Raw genomic sequence first — 16,676 nt, forward strand, 5'->3', positions numbered from 1 at the left:
GGGGTTGGTCACTATGGAGGCTGTTTCCTTTTTGATGGGAAAAGCCTCTACCCATCCAAAAAGTGTTTCTTTAAAGACTAAAAGATATTTATATCCATATTTTCCAGGTTATACCTCAGTGAAGTCCACTTCCCAGGGAACTTGAGGTGAAGGGTCTTTTGTTTTGTTTTGTTTTTTTACTCCTTTTTTGAAGGAACTTATTATTCTGTGGATTAGTTGCCTGGCAAGAGAGACATTGGGTCATACAATCCTCCACTAAAAAATTTACATTAAATGTCTTACATTTTGAGTGTTCCAGAAGCAATTTTAATTTTCTTTGGTCAAAATGTGTTCCTTTGTGGATTTGGTGCATCAGGGACTTGGTTGCACCTCAGTTAGGAGGATAAGTCTTTTATCTGTAGTATACTTCTATCCATCTTTAGTATGTGTGTTTGGTAAAGAGGCAAAATCTTTACTGTCTTGGGCAGAATATTCTGGCATCTTGTGCACCACGAGGGATGGCATTGTTATCAGTAAGTTGTTAACAGCCAGGAGAGCCTCCTTGGCTGTGTGGTCTGCTTTTCTATTGCCCTGGGCTTTATAGGAGTCCCCTTTTTGTTGCCCTGGGCAATAGATGATAACCAATCTTTTGACAGCCCAAGTAATGACAGTGAGTTTAGGATCTCTTGTTTATTTTGTTTGTTTGTTTGTTTGAGTTTTTGTTTTTTTTTAAATTATGTTTCTTTTTTAACATATACATTTATATTATTACACATGAGAAAAATAAACTACATACAGCAGGAAGAACCAAAAGACAATCAGGAATTATATAAATGTTACATTCATAGTGATTTGGCTATTTGTATTTGGCAAACTTGAAATAAACATCTTTCCTATCTTGTTGGGTTTGAATTTCTAAGTGAAAATCAATATCTATCATATCTCATCTCTATTAACTTAAAACATCTATCTTGATCCTCTTGTTTATTTTCAATAACCTTTCCTTCAGCTGTTAAGAGTCCTCTTTCTTTTTTAATGTATATTTTATTGTAATTTATTCACATTACAGCCCAATTGTTATCCCCTCCCTCTTATCTTCCCATTCCCACCATCACTTCTTCTTCTGCCTATTCCCCTCCACTAGACCTCTGTTAGGCAGCCCCTTTTACCCCAGCTGTCTGACTACAGCCTATTAAATCTCATCAGGATAGCCTGTATCCCCTTCCACTGTGTGCCCACTGGGTCATCTTGCCAAGCAGTAGTGACAAAATTGTGTACACTAGAGTGCATGTCAAAGGTTCAGCAGCAGTCCCCCTCATAATCATGTGGAGAATCTGCATTCCATGCATTAAATATGAACAGGGGTTATTGATTTTCTGCATGAATTGTGCTTGGCTGGTGAATCAGTTTTTGCAGTCTCCCTGTGTTCAGATCCACAGGCTTTGATGGTCTCCTTGAGGCTCCTACTCTCTCTCTTTGCTACAATTCTCAGTGTTCTGCCCAGAGTCCGGCTTCAAGTCCCAGTACCTGTCCAAATTCCCCATAGGTGGAGTTTCTCAGAGGACATCTATGTTGGGCTAATATCTACTTCTAAGTGAGTATATACCATGTGTTTTTTTATGGGTCTAGGTTGCCTCTATTATGATGATCATTTCTAGTTCCATCCATTTGCTTGCAAAGTTCAAGATTTTCTTATTTTTAATAGCTGAGTAGTATTTCATTCTGTAAATGTACCACAGTATTTTTTATCCATTCTTCAGTTGAGGGACATCTAGGTTGCTTACAGATTCTGCCTATTACAAATAAAGCTTCTATGAAAATAGTTGAGCAAATGTCCTTGTTGTATGGTGGGACATCTTTCAGATCCCAGGGGTGGTATAGCTGGGTCGTAAGGTAGCACTACTCCCAATTTTCTGAGAAAACACCAGATTGATTTTCAAAGTGGCTGTACAAGTTTAAATGTCCGCCAGCAATGAAGGAGTATTCCTCTATCTCCCCATCCTTCCCAGCGTGTGCTATCACTTGAGTTTTTGATCTTAGCCATTCTGATGGATATAAGATGGAATCTCAGAGCTATTTTGAATTGCAATTCTCTGATGACTAATGGCATTGAGCATTTCTTTAAGTGTTACTCTGCCATTCAATATTCCTCTGTTGAGAATTCTTTGTTTAACTCTGTTCCCCATTTTTTAATTGAATTATTTGGTTTAGTGCTGTTTAATTTAAGTTCTTTCTATAGGTTGGGTATTAGTTGTTTGTCGGATGTAGGGTTGGTGACGATCTTTTCCCAATCTGTGGTCTGTTGCTTTGTTCTGTTGACAGTGTCCATTGACTTACAGAAACTTTTTAATTCTATGAGGTACGATTTATTAATTGTTGATCTTAGAGCCTGAGCTATTAGTGTTCTGTTCAGGAAGTTGTCTCCTGTGCCGATAAGTTCTAGTATCTTCCCCACTTTTTCTTATAACAGATTTTGTGTGCTTGGATTTATATTGAGGCCTTTAATGCACTTGGACTTTAGTTTCATACAGGGTAATAAATATGAATCTATTTGCATTTTTAGAAGTAGATATCTAATTAGACCAGCAACATTTGTTGAAGATGTTGTCTTTTTCCATTGTAGGTTTTGGCTTCTTTGTCAAAAACCAAGTATCCATTGGTGTTTGGATTAATTTCTGGGCTTTCAATTCAATTCCACTGATCAACCAGTATATTTTTATGCCACTACCATGTTGTTTTTTATTACTTTTGCTCTATACTACAACTTGAAATGAAAGATAGAGATTCCTCTGGAAGATCTTTTATCATACAGGATTGTTTTAGCTATCTATTCTGGTTTTTTTTTTTTTGTTTGTTTTTCCACGTAAAGTTGAGAATAGATCTTTCAAGGTCTGTAAAGAATTGTGTAGGTATTTTGATAGGAATTGCATTGAATCTGTAGATTGCTTTTGGTAAGATTTTTACTATGCTGATTCTCCCAATCCATGAGCATGGAAGATCTTTCCATTTTCTGATGTCTTCTTCAATTTCCTTCTTCAGAGACTTGAAGTCTTTTTCATATATGTCTTTTATTGGCTTGGTTAGAGTTATAACAAGATACTTTATGTTATTTGTGGCTATTGTGCAGGGTGTGGTTTCCCTAATTTCTTTCTCAACCCATTTGTCACTTGTACACAGGAGGGCTACTGATATTTTGAGTTGATTTTGTAACTAGCCACCTTGCTGAAGGTGTTTATCAGCTGTAGGAGTTCCTTGGTAGAATTTCTGGGGCTATTTATATGTGCTATATCATCTGAGAATAGTGATAATTTGACTTCCTCCTTTCCTATTTGTATCCCCTTGATTTACTTTAGTTGTCTTATTTCTCTAGCTAGGACTTCAAGTACTATATTGAAGAGACATGGAGAGAGTAGACAGCCTTTTCATGTTTCTGATTTCAGTGGAATTGATTTAAGTTTCTCTCCATTGAGTTTGATGTTGTCTATAGGCTTGCTCTATATTGTCTTTACAATGTTTAGGTATGTGCCTTGTACCCCCAATCTCTCTAAGACTTTTAACATAAAAGGATGTTGGATTTTGTCAAATGCTTTTTCGACATCTAAGAAGACAATCACATGGTTTTTTTCCTTCAGTTTGTTTATATGGCTCATCACACTGATGGGATTCCATATATCGAATCATCCCTAAATGCCTAGGATGAAGTCTACTTGGTCCTGGGGGATGAGATTTCTATTAGGGAATTAAGGGACATGCAGGGTCAGGAGAATTCTGCACTGAATCCATCTGGCTATGGGCTATTTTTTTGGTTGGGAGACTTTTTATGACTTCTTCTATTTTCACAGGGGATATAGGACTATTTAATTTTTTGCTTGATCTTGGGGCACAGATATTCAGGATTATAATGTCCTATCGGTGGATTTTTCCTTTGACGAGAATGAAGTGTCTTTCCCCATGTTCATTGATTAATTTTAATTGAACATATATTTGATTAGATATTAGAATGGCTACTCCAGCTTGCTCTTGAGTACATATGTTTGGAAAATCTTTTTCCAGACCTTTACTCTCTGGTAATGTCTGTCTTTGTTGCTGAAGTGTGTTTCTTGGATGCAGCAGAATGTTTGTTCTTATTTCCACAGCCATTCTGTTTGTCGATGTCTTTTAATTGAGGAGTTGAGGCCATTTACATTGAGAGACATTGGTGAACAATGATTGTTGGATCTGTTTATTCTGGAGTTGGTGGGCAATGTGTGGGGCTGTGCCTGTTTTGGTTTTGCTGTTGTGAGATTATCTATATACTGTGTTTTCTTGGGTTGTAGTTGACCTCATTGTCTTGAGTTTACCTTCTAATAACTTCTGTATAGCTGGGTTGGTGTATAGATATTGTTTAAATTTGGTTTTTTCATGGAATATCTTTTTTTCCCATCTATGATGATTGAAAGTTTTTCTGTATATAGTAGTCTGGGTTGACATTTGTGATCTTTTAGTGTCTGCATGACATCAGCCTAGGCCCTTCTGGCTTTCATGGTCCCTATTGAGAAGTCGGGTGTAATTCTGATGAGTCTGCCTTTATATGTTACTTGGCCTTTTTCCGTTGCTGCTTTTAACATCCTTTCTTTGTTCTGCAGATTTTGTGTTTTGATTATTATATTGTGGGAGGAATTTCTTTTCTGGTCTACTCTATTTGGTGTTCTGTGGGGCTCTTGTATGTTCAAGGGCATCTTTTTCTTTAGGTTGGTGAAATTTTCTTCTATGATTTTCTTGAAAATATTTTCTGATCCTTGGAAACTGACATCTTCTTTTTCATCTATTCCTATAATTCTGAGGTTATACATTTTCATGGTGTCTTTAATTTCTTGTATGATCTGTGTCGCAGTTTTTTCTGTTTTAATTATTTTCTTTTAGAGATGTATCAATTTCTTATATTGTATCTTCAGCCCCTGAGATTCTCTCCTACATTTGTTGAATTCTGATGATGATACTTATGTGTTGTAGTCTTCTCTAGGTTTTCATTTCCATGGTTTTCTGGGGTTTTGCTTTCTTAACTGATTCTAATTCTGTTTTCCTGTCTTGAACAGATTTATTCATTTCCTTCACCTGTTTGATTGGAGTTTCCTGTTTCTCCTCGATGGCCTCTATTCCTGTGTTTGTATTTTCCTGTAATTCTTGAAAGTGTCTATTTATTTCCTCTTTATAATTTTCAAATAACTGTGTAAGCATAACATTTTCCTGATATTCAGCTGCATTAAAGAGTCTGTTGCTCTCTTGGATTTCTGGTCTAGCCATGCTGTTCTGGTTTTTGTTGGTTATGTTCCTGCCATTTCCTTTAGGCGTCTGCTGAGGGGGCTTGGGTTTTCTAAGCTGATAGTCAAGGAGTGAGTCCCTTCAGAAGGCAGCTTCTTTATTTACTGGCTTAGCAGACACTGCCCTCCTGAAGCTAGATTCTTCTGAGCTCTGCCACCTAAGATTGGGGATGCAGCAGGGTTCCTCTGACTACTTAGTCTTCTCAGAGGGCTCACCAGCAGAGTAGAACTGTGGTTTGGAGACCAGAAGGCTTTATCGGTTTCACTGTGCTGATCCTCTGTTCTCCAAGGGGCCTCCACTCGCTCCAGTACCCAGAAAAGTACAGGGTGCTTAAAGCTTATGTTTCCTAACCCGTGGGACATCAAGCTGTGATGGGGGTAGGGGTAGGGGTTCTGACCTTCTCTAACTGTTCATACTGAGGATCCCCCAAGTAAGTGTTTGTCCGGTCCTGCCGAACATATCAAACCAGTCTTCCACCTGAAAGAGATGGTGTGAATAGAAAGAGATAAAACAGAGACATACATGCAAAGGCGAGGCCAGGACGAAATTCCAATTGAGGCCCCTTTTGTTAAACACAAGGTGAGGTATATATAGCAGAATCACACAGCCAACTGCATAGACTCCATTCCACCCTCCCCCTCAAGGTAGGCAGTAAAGAAAGCATTTTGTTCATAAGCCCTCTGTCTATAGCTTTCCCAGTGGTAGGCAATTCACACATTCAGGTGTAGCAGTTTCTGTAGCAGCACAAAGGACTTTCCCAACAGCAAAGACAACACAAAGGATTTTCCCAGTAGGTGCTGGTGACTCAAAGGCTAGTGGAAGGCTGCTTTTGCACCCACTGAGTCACAGTGCAGAAATACGCCTCCTGACAGGTGTTTTGGGTCATCAACCATTCACTCACCAGCTTCGCTGCACTGATTGAATCCTCTTTCTTGATACATGGTGCTATGTACCTGTGCCACTGCAAAGGCATATCAGCTGTCAGGGTAAATGTTAACAGTTTTGTCTTGCTTGAGTTGGAGGTCTTTTGTCGGTGATATTAGTTTAGCTTTTGAGGCAGATGTCCCAGATGTTAAGGCCGATACTCAGACAGTTTTTACAGGTGTCATTATTGTCCTGCCTGGTTACTTCTTATATGAAGCTGCTGCCATTGGTATAGCAAACGCCATCTGGTTTTAGCCAGGGTGTGTCTGTCAAGTCGGGCCAATTTCCATGTATTTGCTGTCATGAAAATTTTCCGGGTCCTAGTCGGGCAGCGAAGTGGCTGTGTTGAGTTTGGCATTCAATAAGAACGTGATGTGAAGGGGGCTAAGGAGTAGAGTTTGGAATTTTTCTTCCACTGGTAGAGGGGACTTTTTAATATCCCTTCCAGCTAATGGGTAATGATGATAGTCAGTGGTGGCATCAGAGTGAGGTTGTCAGTGTCCTTGACCAAAATGGCAACGATTCCAATGATGTGAAGGCAGCTGGGCCATCAGGAAGCTGTAGTCATTTAGATAAGTAGGCCACCAACCGTTTCAAGGGGTCCACCTATTATATTAAGACTCTTTTAACTACCCCAGAAGTATTGTCTGAAAACAACTGAAAAGGCTTGTTAATGTCTGTCAGGGCCAGGGTTGGAGCCTTTTTGATAGTTTGGAAGGCTTCTTTGGAGATATGGGAGAGATTGACCTCACCTTGTCTTCAGCAACATGGGACAGCTAACTCTCTAGGTGTCTTGCTTGTCCATAGTTTGGGCCAGGCCATCAGAGTGGATGAGACATTAGGACACTCTTTCCCAGTGGTTAGCCTACCACGATCCAGGGTTGTAGTTATCTGTCCTTGTGTTCAAATCTTCTTGGGAAACTTGAGGAACTGTTGTTGGATTTGGGGGTCATAATAAGTTAAAGCACATTAAATGCCATATTCATCAGGTCTTTGACATGTTTGAGGGCCATCATATCTGGGTTGTGCAATCTTTGTCTTCCTTCAGTTATCTGTTTTAAATTATAACTTGAAAACATAAAACAGGAGCACTTAGCATGACTATAAATATAGTTCTGAGCATATAAGGTGACTGACTATTATATATTTTAATTGTCTTTAACAGCTTATAATAAAATGGCAATTTTGAGTTAAATCTCTATTACTATCTGATAAGACTTTGAAATACAGAGACTGGGAACTCCTGTGATCCTTACATAGTACACTAGGATAGAACATAACAGTTTCCTATATGGCTCAGTTTATAATAAAAGCTATAGTTTAATAATGTTGTCAAAAGATATGTCCTTAAATCAGTCTCTGATAGCCTGAATAGACCTCACACAAAGAAAGTCATGTTTTTAACATTTATAATGATGTAAAGACATTTAAATCTCTCAATTGTGTTTTTGTAATATTAAAATAAAGTACATTTTTAAGAGTGAAGACATAGAGTGTAACCATAATTTTCAGAAAGCAATCTACTCTCTAACAGTGTAAATAATTTTAGTGTCTCTGAAGTCAATACCAACTGGGCCATTTTTATGTTACAAAGTTTGTTTTCCAGAAAGAAAAGTTCTTGTATACAAATGCATGGAGGTGCAGTTTTAATACCTCATTAAAGAAATAATTTTTATATCTTACTTTTATAAGTCTGATTTTTAACACAGGACGGGGATTATATAAAAATCCTATCTTAATCTAAAGTATCTTTAGAAACCTGTTTCCGTCATTGCTCTATGCCATGTGTTGTTGCCCAGAATGGCTCCAATTCTGAGTTACTTGTATTAAACTAACTTTTTGTTATAGATGTTACAGATGTTTAACCATATCCAAAAACCAATAATCTATACTCAAACACACAGAGCATAGTAAATTTTAGACCAGACAGAAATAAACCTGTATGGCCACATAAATTTATATGGCTAAAACAGCTAGACAAAATTTTCCTTACTTCTTCCATCTGTAATTTCAAGGAGAAACACCTGGCTATCTGCTGAAGCAAATTGATTCAGGCAAAAGGTGGGGCTTTCTAGCAGTGCTGCTAGCTGCGGACACAGGGCTCCAAGAGCAGTGCCTGTCTATCAGCTTTTGTCTCAATTCAGCTGCTTTTTATTTTTCTGAAAATCTCTGAGATCAGTTAAGACTAAGTAATGGGACATTATGGTAGGCAGATTTGGTCCCAGGGGTCCTGCTCAAACTAAGGCACCAGCCAAGGACAATACAGGCGGTAAACTTTAAACCCCTACCCAGATCTAGCCAATGGTCAGAACATTCTCCACAGTTGAGTAGAGAGTGGGATATGACTTTCTCACATGCTCTGGTGCCTCACATTTGACCATGTCCCCTGGAGGGGGAGACCTGGTGGCACTCAGAGGAAGGACAGCAGGTTACCAAGAAGAGACTTGATACCCTATGAGCATATACAGGGAGAGGTAATCCCCCTCAGGAATAGTCATAGGGGAGGGGAATAAGGGGAAAATGGGAAGGAGGGAAGAATGACAGGATACAAGGGATGGGATACCATTGAGATGTAACAAGAATAAATTAATTTTTTAAAAAAGACTAAGTAATGGGGTGGATGGCCAACATATTAAGTTTGGGCCATTTTTCCAAATATGAAACACATAGCAACAACTGGACCAAATGAAACTACAGACATAAACTGAAAGACATGAACAGTCCCACATGCCAAGAACCAGAACCAGATGGTCCTCAAATTGGGGGCTTCTCCACCAGGAAAATCCAGGCCACAATATAGGGGATCTGGTCTGAATGATCAGGGGATCTGAAGATGATATTTCAGACTGCAAATAAATCAGACAGGTTAAAGCCAGCCAGTTTGGAAGGCTAGCCATTCAAGATGGCAGAATGTGTGGAATTTTTAAGGGTAGACCATGGAGACAGACAGTGAACAAGACAACAAGAAAACCAAAGACCACTGGACACAGAAGAAAGGCCACTGTGCAACAATCCACCAAGAGTAGATGGACCCGAACAAGTCCCGAAAGGTTTGAAGTGAATGGCTCAACAGCCAGAGGAAGGGCTGAGGTGTCCCAAAAACCCTTCCAGTTCTGAGAGCAATAGCACATCTGCCTATTCTCTATTGACCCCAGTTTGTACAGGTACCAGGAACAGAAATTAGAGAAAAACTTACCGATTGGAACCAGAAGAACAAAGTTCCAGCCAATGCACCAAAAGGTTAGGTCTTGGCAACACACAGCCAATGAAGACAGAACACCACCAAAGTCTAAATAAACCAGTTAGCAACTTTATTCACCAAAGGGAGCTCTTCTAGCTAGTAGGGCAGAGCCAGACTTAGGAGAAGAACTGCAGCCCCGAAGAAAGGGAACAGGCTCCATTTAAATTAAAAAAAAATAAAAAACTATTAACAAATGTTAGGGTACAATTAGAAAAGAACTCCGTTCTTCTTTAAATTGATGCAACTGTCTTTGAGTACCAGCCCGCTTAGGATGTGATTACAAGGAAACAGCACATGAGAACAGATGTGTGCCCGCTTTTGTGATAGTGGGGAGTGCTGGAAGGAAGTGCTGAGGCAGGGCTAGTGATAGCAGGGTGAATGAATGCATTTGTGATAGCAGAGTGGTGAGTTCAGGAAACTTTGAGAAGGGAAGTACACCAGTGCTTTTGATAAGAGAAGGGTCCAAGGGAACAATCACATAGGTTTTCCCTGTAATTAGAAAGAATCTAGGGTAGGGGAATCCCAGCAGATGGGAGGCAGCATGGAGATGTTCTGTGTGCTTGGAAACCATAAATAACATCAATACAAATCACATTCTCTCTCTCTCTCTCTCTCTCTCTCTCTCTCTCTCTCTCTCTCTCTCTCTCTCTCTCTCTCTCTCTGTTTCCCCCCAGCCCTGTGTGTGCACGTGTGTGTGTGTATGTGTGTGTGTGTGTGTGTTGTAGCAAAAACTAATGAAAAAAGATGCCATGGTCTTGATAGACTGCAGGAAGGGAGTAGGGGAACATATAGGACAGATAGAAGGTGGAAAAGGGATAAAGGATAAAACTATAGTATCAAATACATATATAAGAAACCGTAAAAGAGACAATTTCAGAGATGTCACCTGAAGCCATTACTAGTGGAAATGTCCCCTCTCAACAGAGAAAACAGGCTTCTATTGAAGACCCAGGAAGGAAAGAAGTAGATAGGTAATGAAGTGCTCAAGCAGAGTTGGTGGTCTTGTGTATTTTGATGCTAATTAATAAAAGGTAGGTGGGTACACCTGGACAGGGCAAATGAGATAGGTGTGGCTAAGACTCTCCGGCTTGGAGAGACAGAAAGAATCCTGGTAAGAAGAGAGACGTGAGGAGAAGAGAGAAGCAGGTTGTGCCATCATGGGTTATGTGGAGGAGAAGCACATGGCCAGCGTGAATGGGGATTTGGCCCAGATGAAGAACATTAGCAAGTATATGGGATTATGGATGGGAGGTAGCCTGATAGAAGTTATTAGAAGCAGATGTCATGGGATTGGGGCAGGTATGCTATACCTGCTCCACTATGGGAAGTAGTTTAGAGGATTAATATCTGCCCTGCCCCAGGTTAACCAAGGTTATTTTAAAATATAACAAGTGTCTGTGTCTTGATTGATTGCTAGCAGGTTATACTGCTGTAATGATAATTATAGGCCTTATAATAAACATTCTTAGGCCATACTGGTAAATTAGCAACAACAAGTGATGCTCGACATGGGGCAGTGATTAGGCAATACTGATAAATTTAACTGTAACACAGAGTGGTAGGTAGGGGTCTCTCTGGGTCACTGAAGCTGTCTTCTGCCAGTTTCCTAATGTCCACACACAATTTTATTTAAGGTGTGGTAAAATAAATAGAGTAAAAATTCACCTGCTACTTTTACTTATTATTGTTGATGCTTATATTAAGATGCCATCCACATTTATTTGAGACGTATCACTGGACCTGGAGATTACCAGTTTGGTTTGACTGGTTGCCCTAAGGAGCCTCCTGTCTCTGCTTCCATGGCACTGAGACTTTAGATAGGCACATGTCACCTTGCCAGCTTTCCATATAGACTGGACATACAAACTTAGGTTCGTATGCTTTTGTAGCACACATTTTACTGCCTGGCAATCTTCTCAGTCTCTTATTGTTTGTTTACTAAGACAAGGTCTTGTTATGTCTTCCAGTCTGTTCTCAAAGTTACTGCATAGCCCATGCCAGCCATGGATTCAAATCTTTATACCCCCTCTTCCAAGAGCTGAGGTAATAACACTACATCGCCATCACACCCAGCTTATATTTTACCACTTTTAAAATGTCATTAATTTAGAATGTTTTGGAATCATACCCCTATATAATTCTAGGATTATTCCATCACTCAAAAGAAAACAAATACCATGCAATTTGAACAAAAATTATTCTTCACCCTCCATCAGACCCTAGAATCCACTAACATTCTGCTTCTTGTAAACTTACCTGTCTGAATATTTGCTATAAGCTGAATAATGCATCATGTAACATGTTATGTCTGTATTCCTTTTTGCTGCACCTTTAAAGTATACCTATACTACCATATATTAGTTTTTTCATTTTTTTTTTTTTGGCTTTTTGAGAGAGTCTCAACATACATCCGATTTAATACAGGCCTCAGACTTGCCATCCTCCTGCCTTATCATCACAAATGCTTTGGTTATAGACATATTCTACCATAATCAATGTGTTTCATTCCTTTTTCTGTCCAAAAACTGCACGTCTATTGGAAATGTCACAGTTTCACTATCCAATTTATCTTTTTAATTCTTCTCACCTAGACACATGCTAGGGTTATCTGGGAAAGGGGAACCTCAGCTGAGAAACTGCCTCCATCAGATTGGCCTGTAGAACAGTCTCTGGCACACTTTCTGGGTAAGAAATCAATGCTCACTGTGTATGGTGCCACCCTTGATGGCCCTGGGTTTTATAAAAAAAAAAAAAAGCATGCTGAACAATCCATAAGATAAAGCAAAAAAGCACCAATCCTCCATAGCCACTTCTGCAGTTCCTGCCTCCAGGTTCCTCCCATGCCTTCCCTTCATGATAGAGTATATAACATAAACTAAAATAAATTCTTTTTTTCCCAAATTGCTATTGGAAAGAAAATTAGAACAAGTTGCTTCTATGTTATAGCCATAATGAGAAACATAGCTATAAAATTGATACACAGGTTTTGTTTGAACACAAGTTTTTTTTTGACAACATATTTTGTTTATTCTTTGAAAGTTGCAATACAAGATCTTCCTCACACTAACCCTCATAGTGTCACCCAGCACATTCTCCTTTACTCTGTCTTCTCCTTCTGTTTTTAATACTGCAATTATAGATGACTGCTGGACTATTAACCCATATTGTTGGATTGATCTTGTATCGGATTGCTGAACATGACTTTATCTACATAATTTGTGCTCAGTTTTGTTTGTTTTGCTTTTTCCTCTTGCAAAGATCTATATCAACCAATAGGATCTATATTAACAATTGGGGAAACACCATTCCCCATCTTATAAGAAGTTAACAACATGAGTAAGCAGGCCAGGCAGGTGTGAGCTTGCTCTACTTGAGTGTGAGGTGAGGGCCTGGAAGGAAAAGTAGATTGGGTACAGTAATAAAGGCAAGGAAAATTGCCTAAAGGCAACATTTTCAAAAATAAGTCCTAAAGAGATGGCTCAGTGGTTAAAGTGCTTACATGTAAGTGTGAGCAACAGAGTTTAGATCCCCAGAAACCCATGAAAATGTAATTCATCAGTAGTTCACCTATAATTGCAGCCCCAGCAAGTGCAGAGAACCAATCCCCAGAGCGATCTGACTAACTTGATTGGTCATAGCAGTCCATTCAGGATTTGACTGAGAGGCCCTGTCTCAATGAATAAGATGGAAGAGAGGTAGGAGGATGATCTCTGACATCAATTTCAGGGTTCATATATATGTGTTCATATGTACGCAAGGATTCACATACATGCATGCACATATACCTGTAAAGAAAATGTACACATGAAAAATGAAGCCAGGTATACCAACATATACCTTTAATCCCAATGCTTAAGAGGAATAGGCAGGCATATTTCTGTGATTTTGCAGCCACTTTTGTGTATAGAGAAAGATCTAAGTTAGCAAAAGAGGAAAAGAAAAAGTAAGATAAACAAATAAACAGACCTGTTCCTTAATGTTCTAGGAGTGAACAAGATGGACACCAATACCTCTCTCCTCATGAACTTGTCTGCAGAGAACCTGATGAACGTGTCTGGGAGGACTCAGTCAGTTTCTGCCGGCTACGTTGTCCTGGATGTCTTCTCATATTTGATCCTCACGGTCACCTTTGTACTTGGAGTACTGGGCAACGGGCTCGTGATCTGGGTGGCTGGCTTCCGCATGGTCCGCACAGTCACCACCATCTCTTACTTAAACCTGGCCATTGCTGACTTCTGCTGCACATCCACATTGCCATTTTTAATTGTCTCCAGAGCAATGAGAGGACAATGGCCATTTGGTTGGTTCATGTGCAAGTTCATATTTACTGTGATAGACATAAACCTATTCGGAAGTGTCTTCCTGATTGCGATCATTGCATTGGACCGCTGCATTTGTGTCCTTCATCCAGTCTGGGCTCAGAACCACCGGACTGTGAGCCTGGCCAAGAAGGTCATCATTGGACCCTGGTTGTGTGCTTTTCTCCTTACCTTGCCAGTTATCATTCGTGTGACCACAGTCCCTGATAAACTTGGACCAGGAAAAACAGCCTGCACTTTTGATTTCTCCCCCTGGACCAAAGATCGTGTAGAGAAACAGAAGGTGGACATCACCATGCATACGATCAGAGGAATCATCAGGTTTATCATTGGTTTCAGCATGCCAATGTCCATCGTCGCCATTTGCTATGGGCTAATTGCCACTAAAATCCACAGGCAAGGCCTGATCAAATCCAGCCGTCCCCTGAGAGTTCTTTCTTTTGTAGTGGCTGCCTTTTTTCTATGCTGGTGCCCATTTCAGGTAGTAGCCCTCATATCCACAATCAGAGTGCGCGAACGCTTCAGTGGTATGCTTCAAGACATCAAAATTGCTGTGAATGTCACAAGTTCCCTGGCTTTCTTCAACAGCTGCCTCAACCCAATGGTCTATGTCTTCATGGGCCAAGACTTCAGAGAAAGACTAATCCGCTCCCTGCCTGCCAGTCTAGAGAGGGCTCTTAGCGAGGACTCAGGCCAGACCAGTGACACAGGAACCAACTTGGGGACCAACTCTACTTTACCTTCTGAAAACAATGTAAACGCAATGTGAAAAGGATGTTTCAACTTTCAGCGTCATCTGCTTTAAGTTCCGCTATGCTATAGGCATTTCCTGTTGACTGCTGGGCTACATACTCATTGGGAAAACTTGAGATGACTTTTTGGACTTTTGTGACTCAACCCAAGCTGGCAAATAAAACCAATGGACAAAAAGAACATACATTTTCTTGTTAGTTTGAGATAATTCCAAATGGAAGCCAGGGCTATAGTTTCATTACTAATACTGCCATTCACTTCTAGTCCATTCATTGGCTGTAAAACTCACAAATTCTCATAAGTGTCCCCTCAGTGGGTAATAGGTATATGTTCCCTTTAGAAAATGACATAAGAAGGGAAAAGACTCCTATCACTTGAGCTATGAAATTGTCTGATCTCTTTTATTGCATTACTTGGTTTATCTATTGTCCCCATGAGACCAGTGTTTTCGCTTGTGCCTCTCAGTGTGGTTGTAACCAAATTAGCCCAGTTTGTATAGTACATGGCATTTAAGGTACATGCTCGAACAGGAAATGAACCCAGCATGGAACTCCAGTTTTTCTCCCAGGGGCAGTGGATAAGCGCCACTCTATGATTCTCCCACACATGCCAGTATTTATTGTTGAGTTCTTTTGATTTTAACCATTTTAACTAGAGCAAGATGAAATTGCACAATGGTTTTAATTTGCCATTTCCTGCTCAGTAAGGATTTTGAGTATTCATCTAAATAATTTTCAACTATTAGTAATGCATCCTTTGGGAAATCGCTGTCTTTTCTATTGCCTGTTTTATTTTTTAAATTGGGTAGGTTGTTTTCTTGATGTTTAGCTTTTCTTCTTCTTCTTCTTCTTCTTCTTCTTCTTCTTCTTCTTCTTCTTCTTCTTCTTCTTCTTCTTCCAGTTCTTTTTGTATTTTAAATAGTAACCCTCTTTCAGGTGTATATCTGGTAAAGTTTTTTTCCATTGTATAGGCTACCTCTATACGTGAGTGGTAGTATTCTTTGTTATACAAAAGTTTTTGGTTTTATTAGGTCCTATTTATTAGTTGTTGGTCTTAACATATGTACTTAAGGTCCTATTTAAAAAGTCCTTTCCTATACCAATGAATACAAGTGTATTACTTACTTTTTCTTATATCTGATTCAGGACACTATACCTGATATTGCTGTCCTTGATACATCTGGAACTGAGTTTTGTGCAGAGTGAGAGTAAGGATTCAGATTTTTTCTTCTATATGTAGCTATCAAGTTTAGAAAGTATCATTTATTGAAGATGCCATGTATATTATTGATCTTTTTGTTAACAATTAGATGAATGTGGGAGTGAGGAATTATACCTGGATTCTCAATTCTATTTCCATGATCAATGATTTTCTGTTAAGGCCAGAGTCATGAAGTTCTTATTGGATCTGTATATATCTATGCACAGTTACATAGTGCTAGAAGGTTCTATGTATACCACCAGAAGAGAAAAAGAACCACCAGTCTTACCCATTTATGAACACTGCAAACTACAATAGCAACTATCCTGGCAAACTATTGGTACGATTCTGGCATAAACATCATGAGACTAATGAATCACTTTCTTGTTGGATTTAAGGCTCATTACATAAATTAAAACTCATACCTGCCACCATTATTTGAGGCACTCACCTTTGACTAGAAAGGTCATATACCCTAGAAGAGAACCTTCTACTCCTGCAAAGTAGACATAGTGTTAACCAACTTGTAATAACTATCATTCTTTACATAGATTAGTGTATCTCTCCCAACTCATATCAGAAAAGCTTTTTTTGTCCTGGGGATAATATTGAAGACAGAGACACACAGCTGTCTAAAGTATAGAACAAGAGACTAGTGAATGTTCAACCCTAAATGGAAAATGTATTACACACAACCCCCCCCCCAAGGTTCAAGAATCATTTTGAAATGGGACACAGACTACAAAGAGTAAGTGTTTTTTGGACACAACAGGGCATTGCAACATACAAATCCGAAGGGATTATGACAGTGTGAACAATGCTTGTGTACACTCAAACAAGATAAAGTCCCAGTACAGAAAGGAAAGGTAAGCAAGAAGTACCACACCTAGCAGAGGTGATATTGAAAATTGCAAGCTTATGGGATGGATGCTCTTTGGTTGTTGTTGTTTTTTAAACGT

At 39.3% G+C, this 16,676-nt stretch overlaps 1 protein-coding gene across 5 annotated transcripts in view; it reads left to right on the plus strand.

The window, feature by feature from the left end:
* Positions 1-14,697, plus strand: part of LOC311592022 (fMet-Leu-Phe receptor-like) — a gene marked incomplete at its 5' end in the record, with an annotated part of 57,432 nt that extends 42,735 nt beyond the window's left edge. For 4 of the 5 annotated variants that reach the window (XM_084771950.1, XM_084771947.1, XM_084771949.1 and 1 more), the window contains one exon: positions 13,431-14,697. In XM_084771950.1, coding sequence (XP_084628076.1) covers positions 13,442-14,533 — 1,092 coding nt within the window. In that variant the 3' untranslated portion in view covers positions 14,534-14,697. The remainder of the gene's footprint in view (positions 1-13,430) is intronic. The other variant, XM_084771951.1, reaches the window with a different exon arrangement.
* Positions 14,698-16,676: the final 1,979 nt, after the last annotated feature.

This window comes from Acomys minous (assembly GCF_964271855.1).
Source record: "Acomys minous genome assembly, chromosome: 2".
Lineage (NCBI taxonomy): Eukaryota > Metazoa > Chordata > Mammalia > Rodentia > Muridae > Acomys > Acomys minous.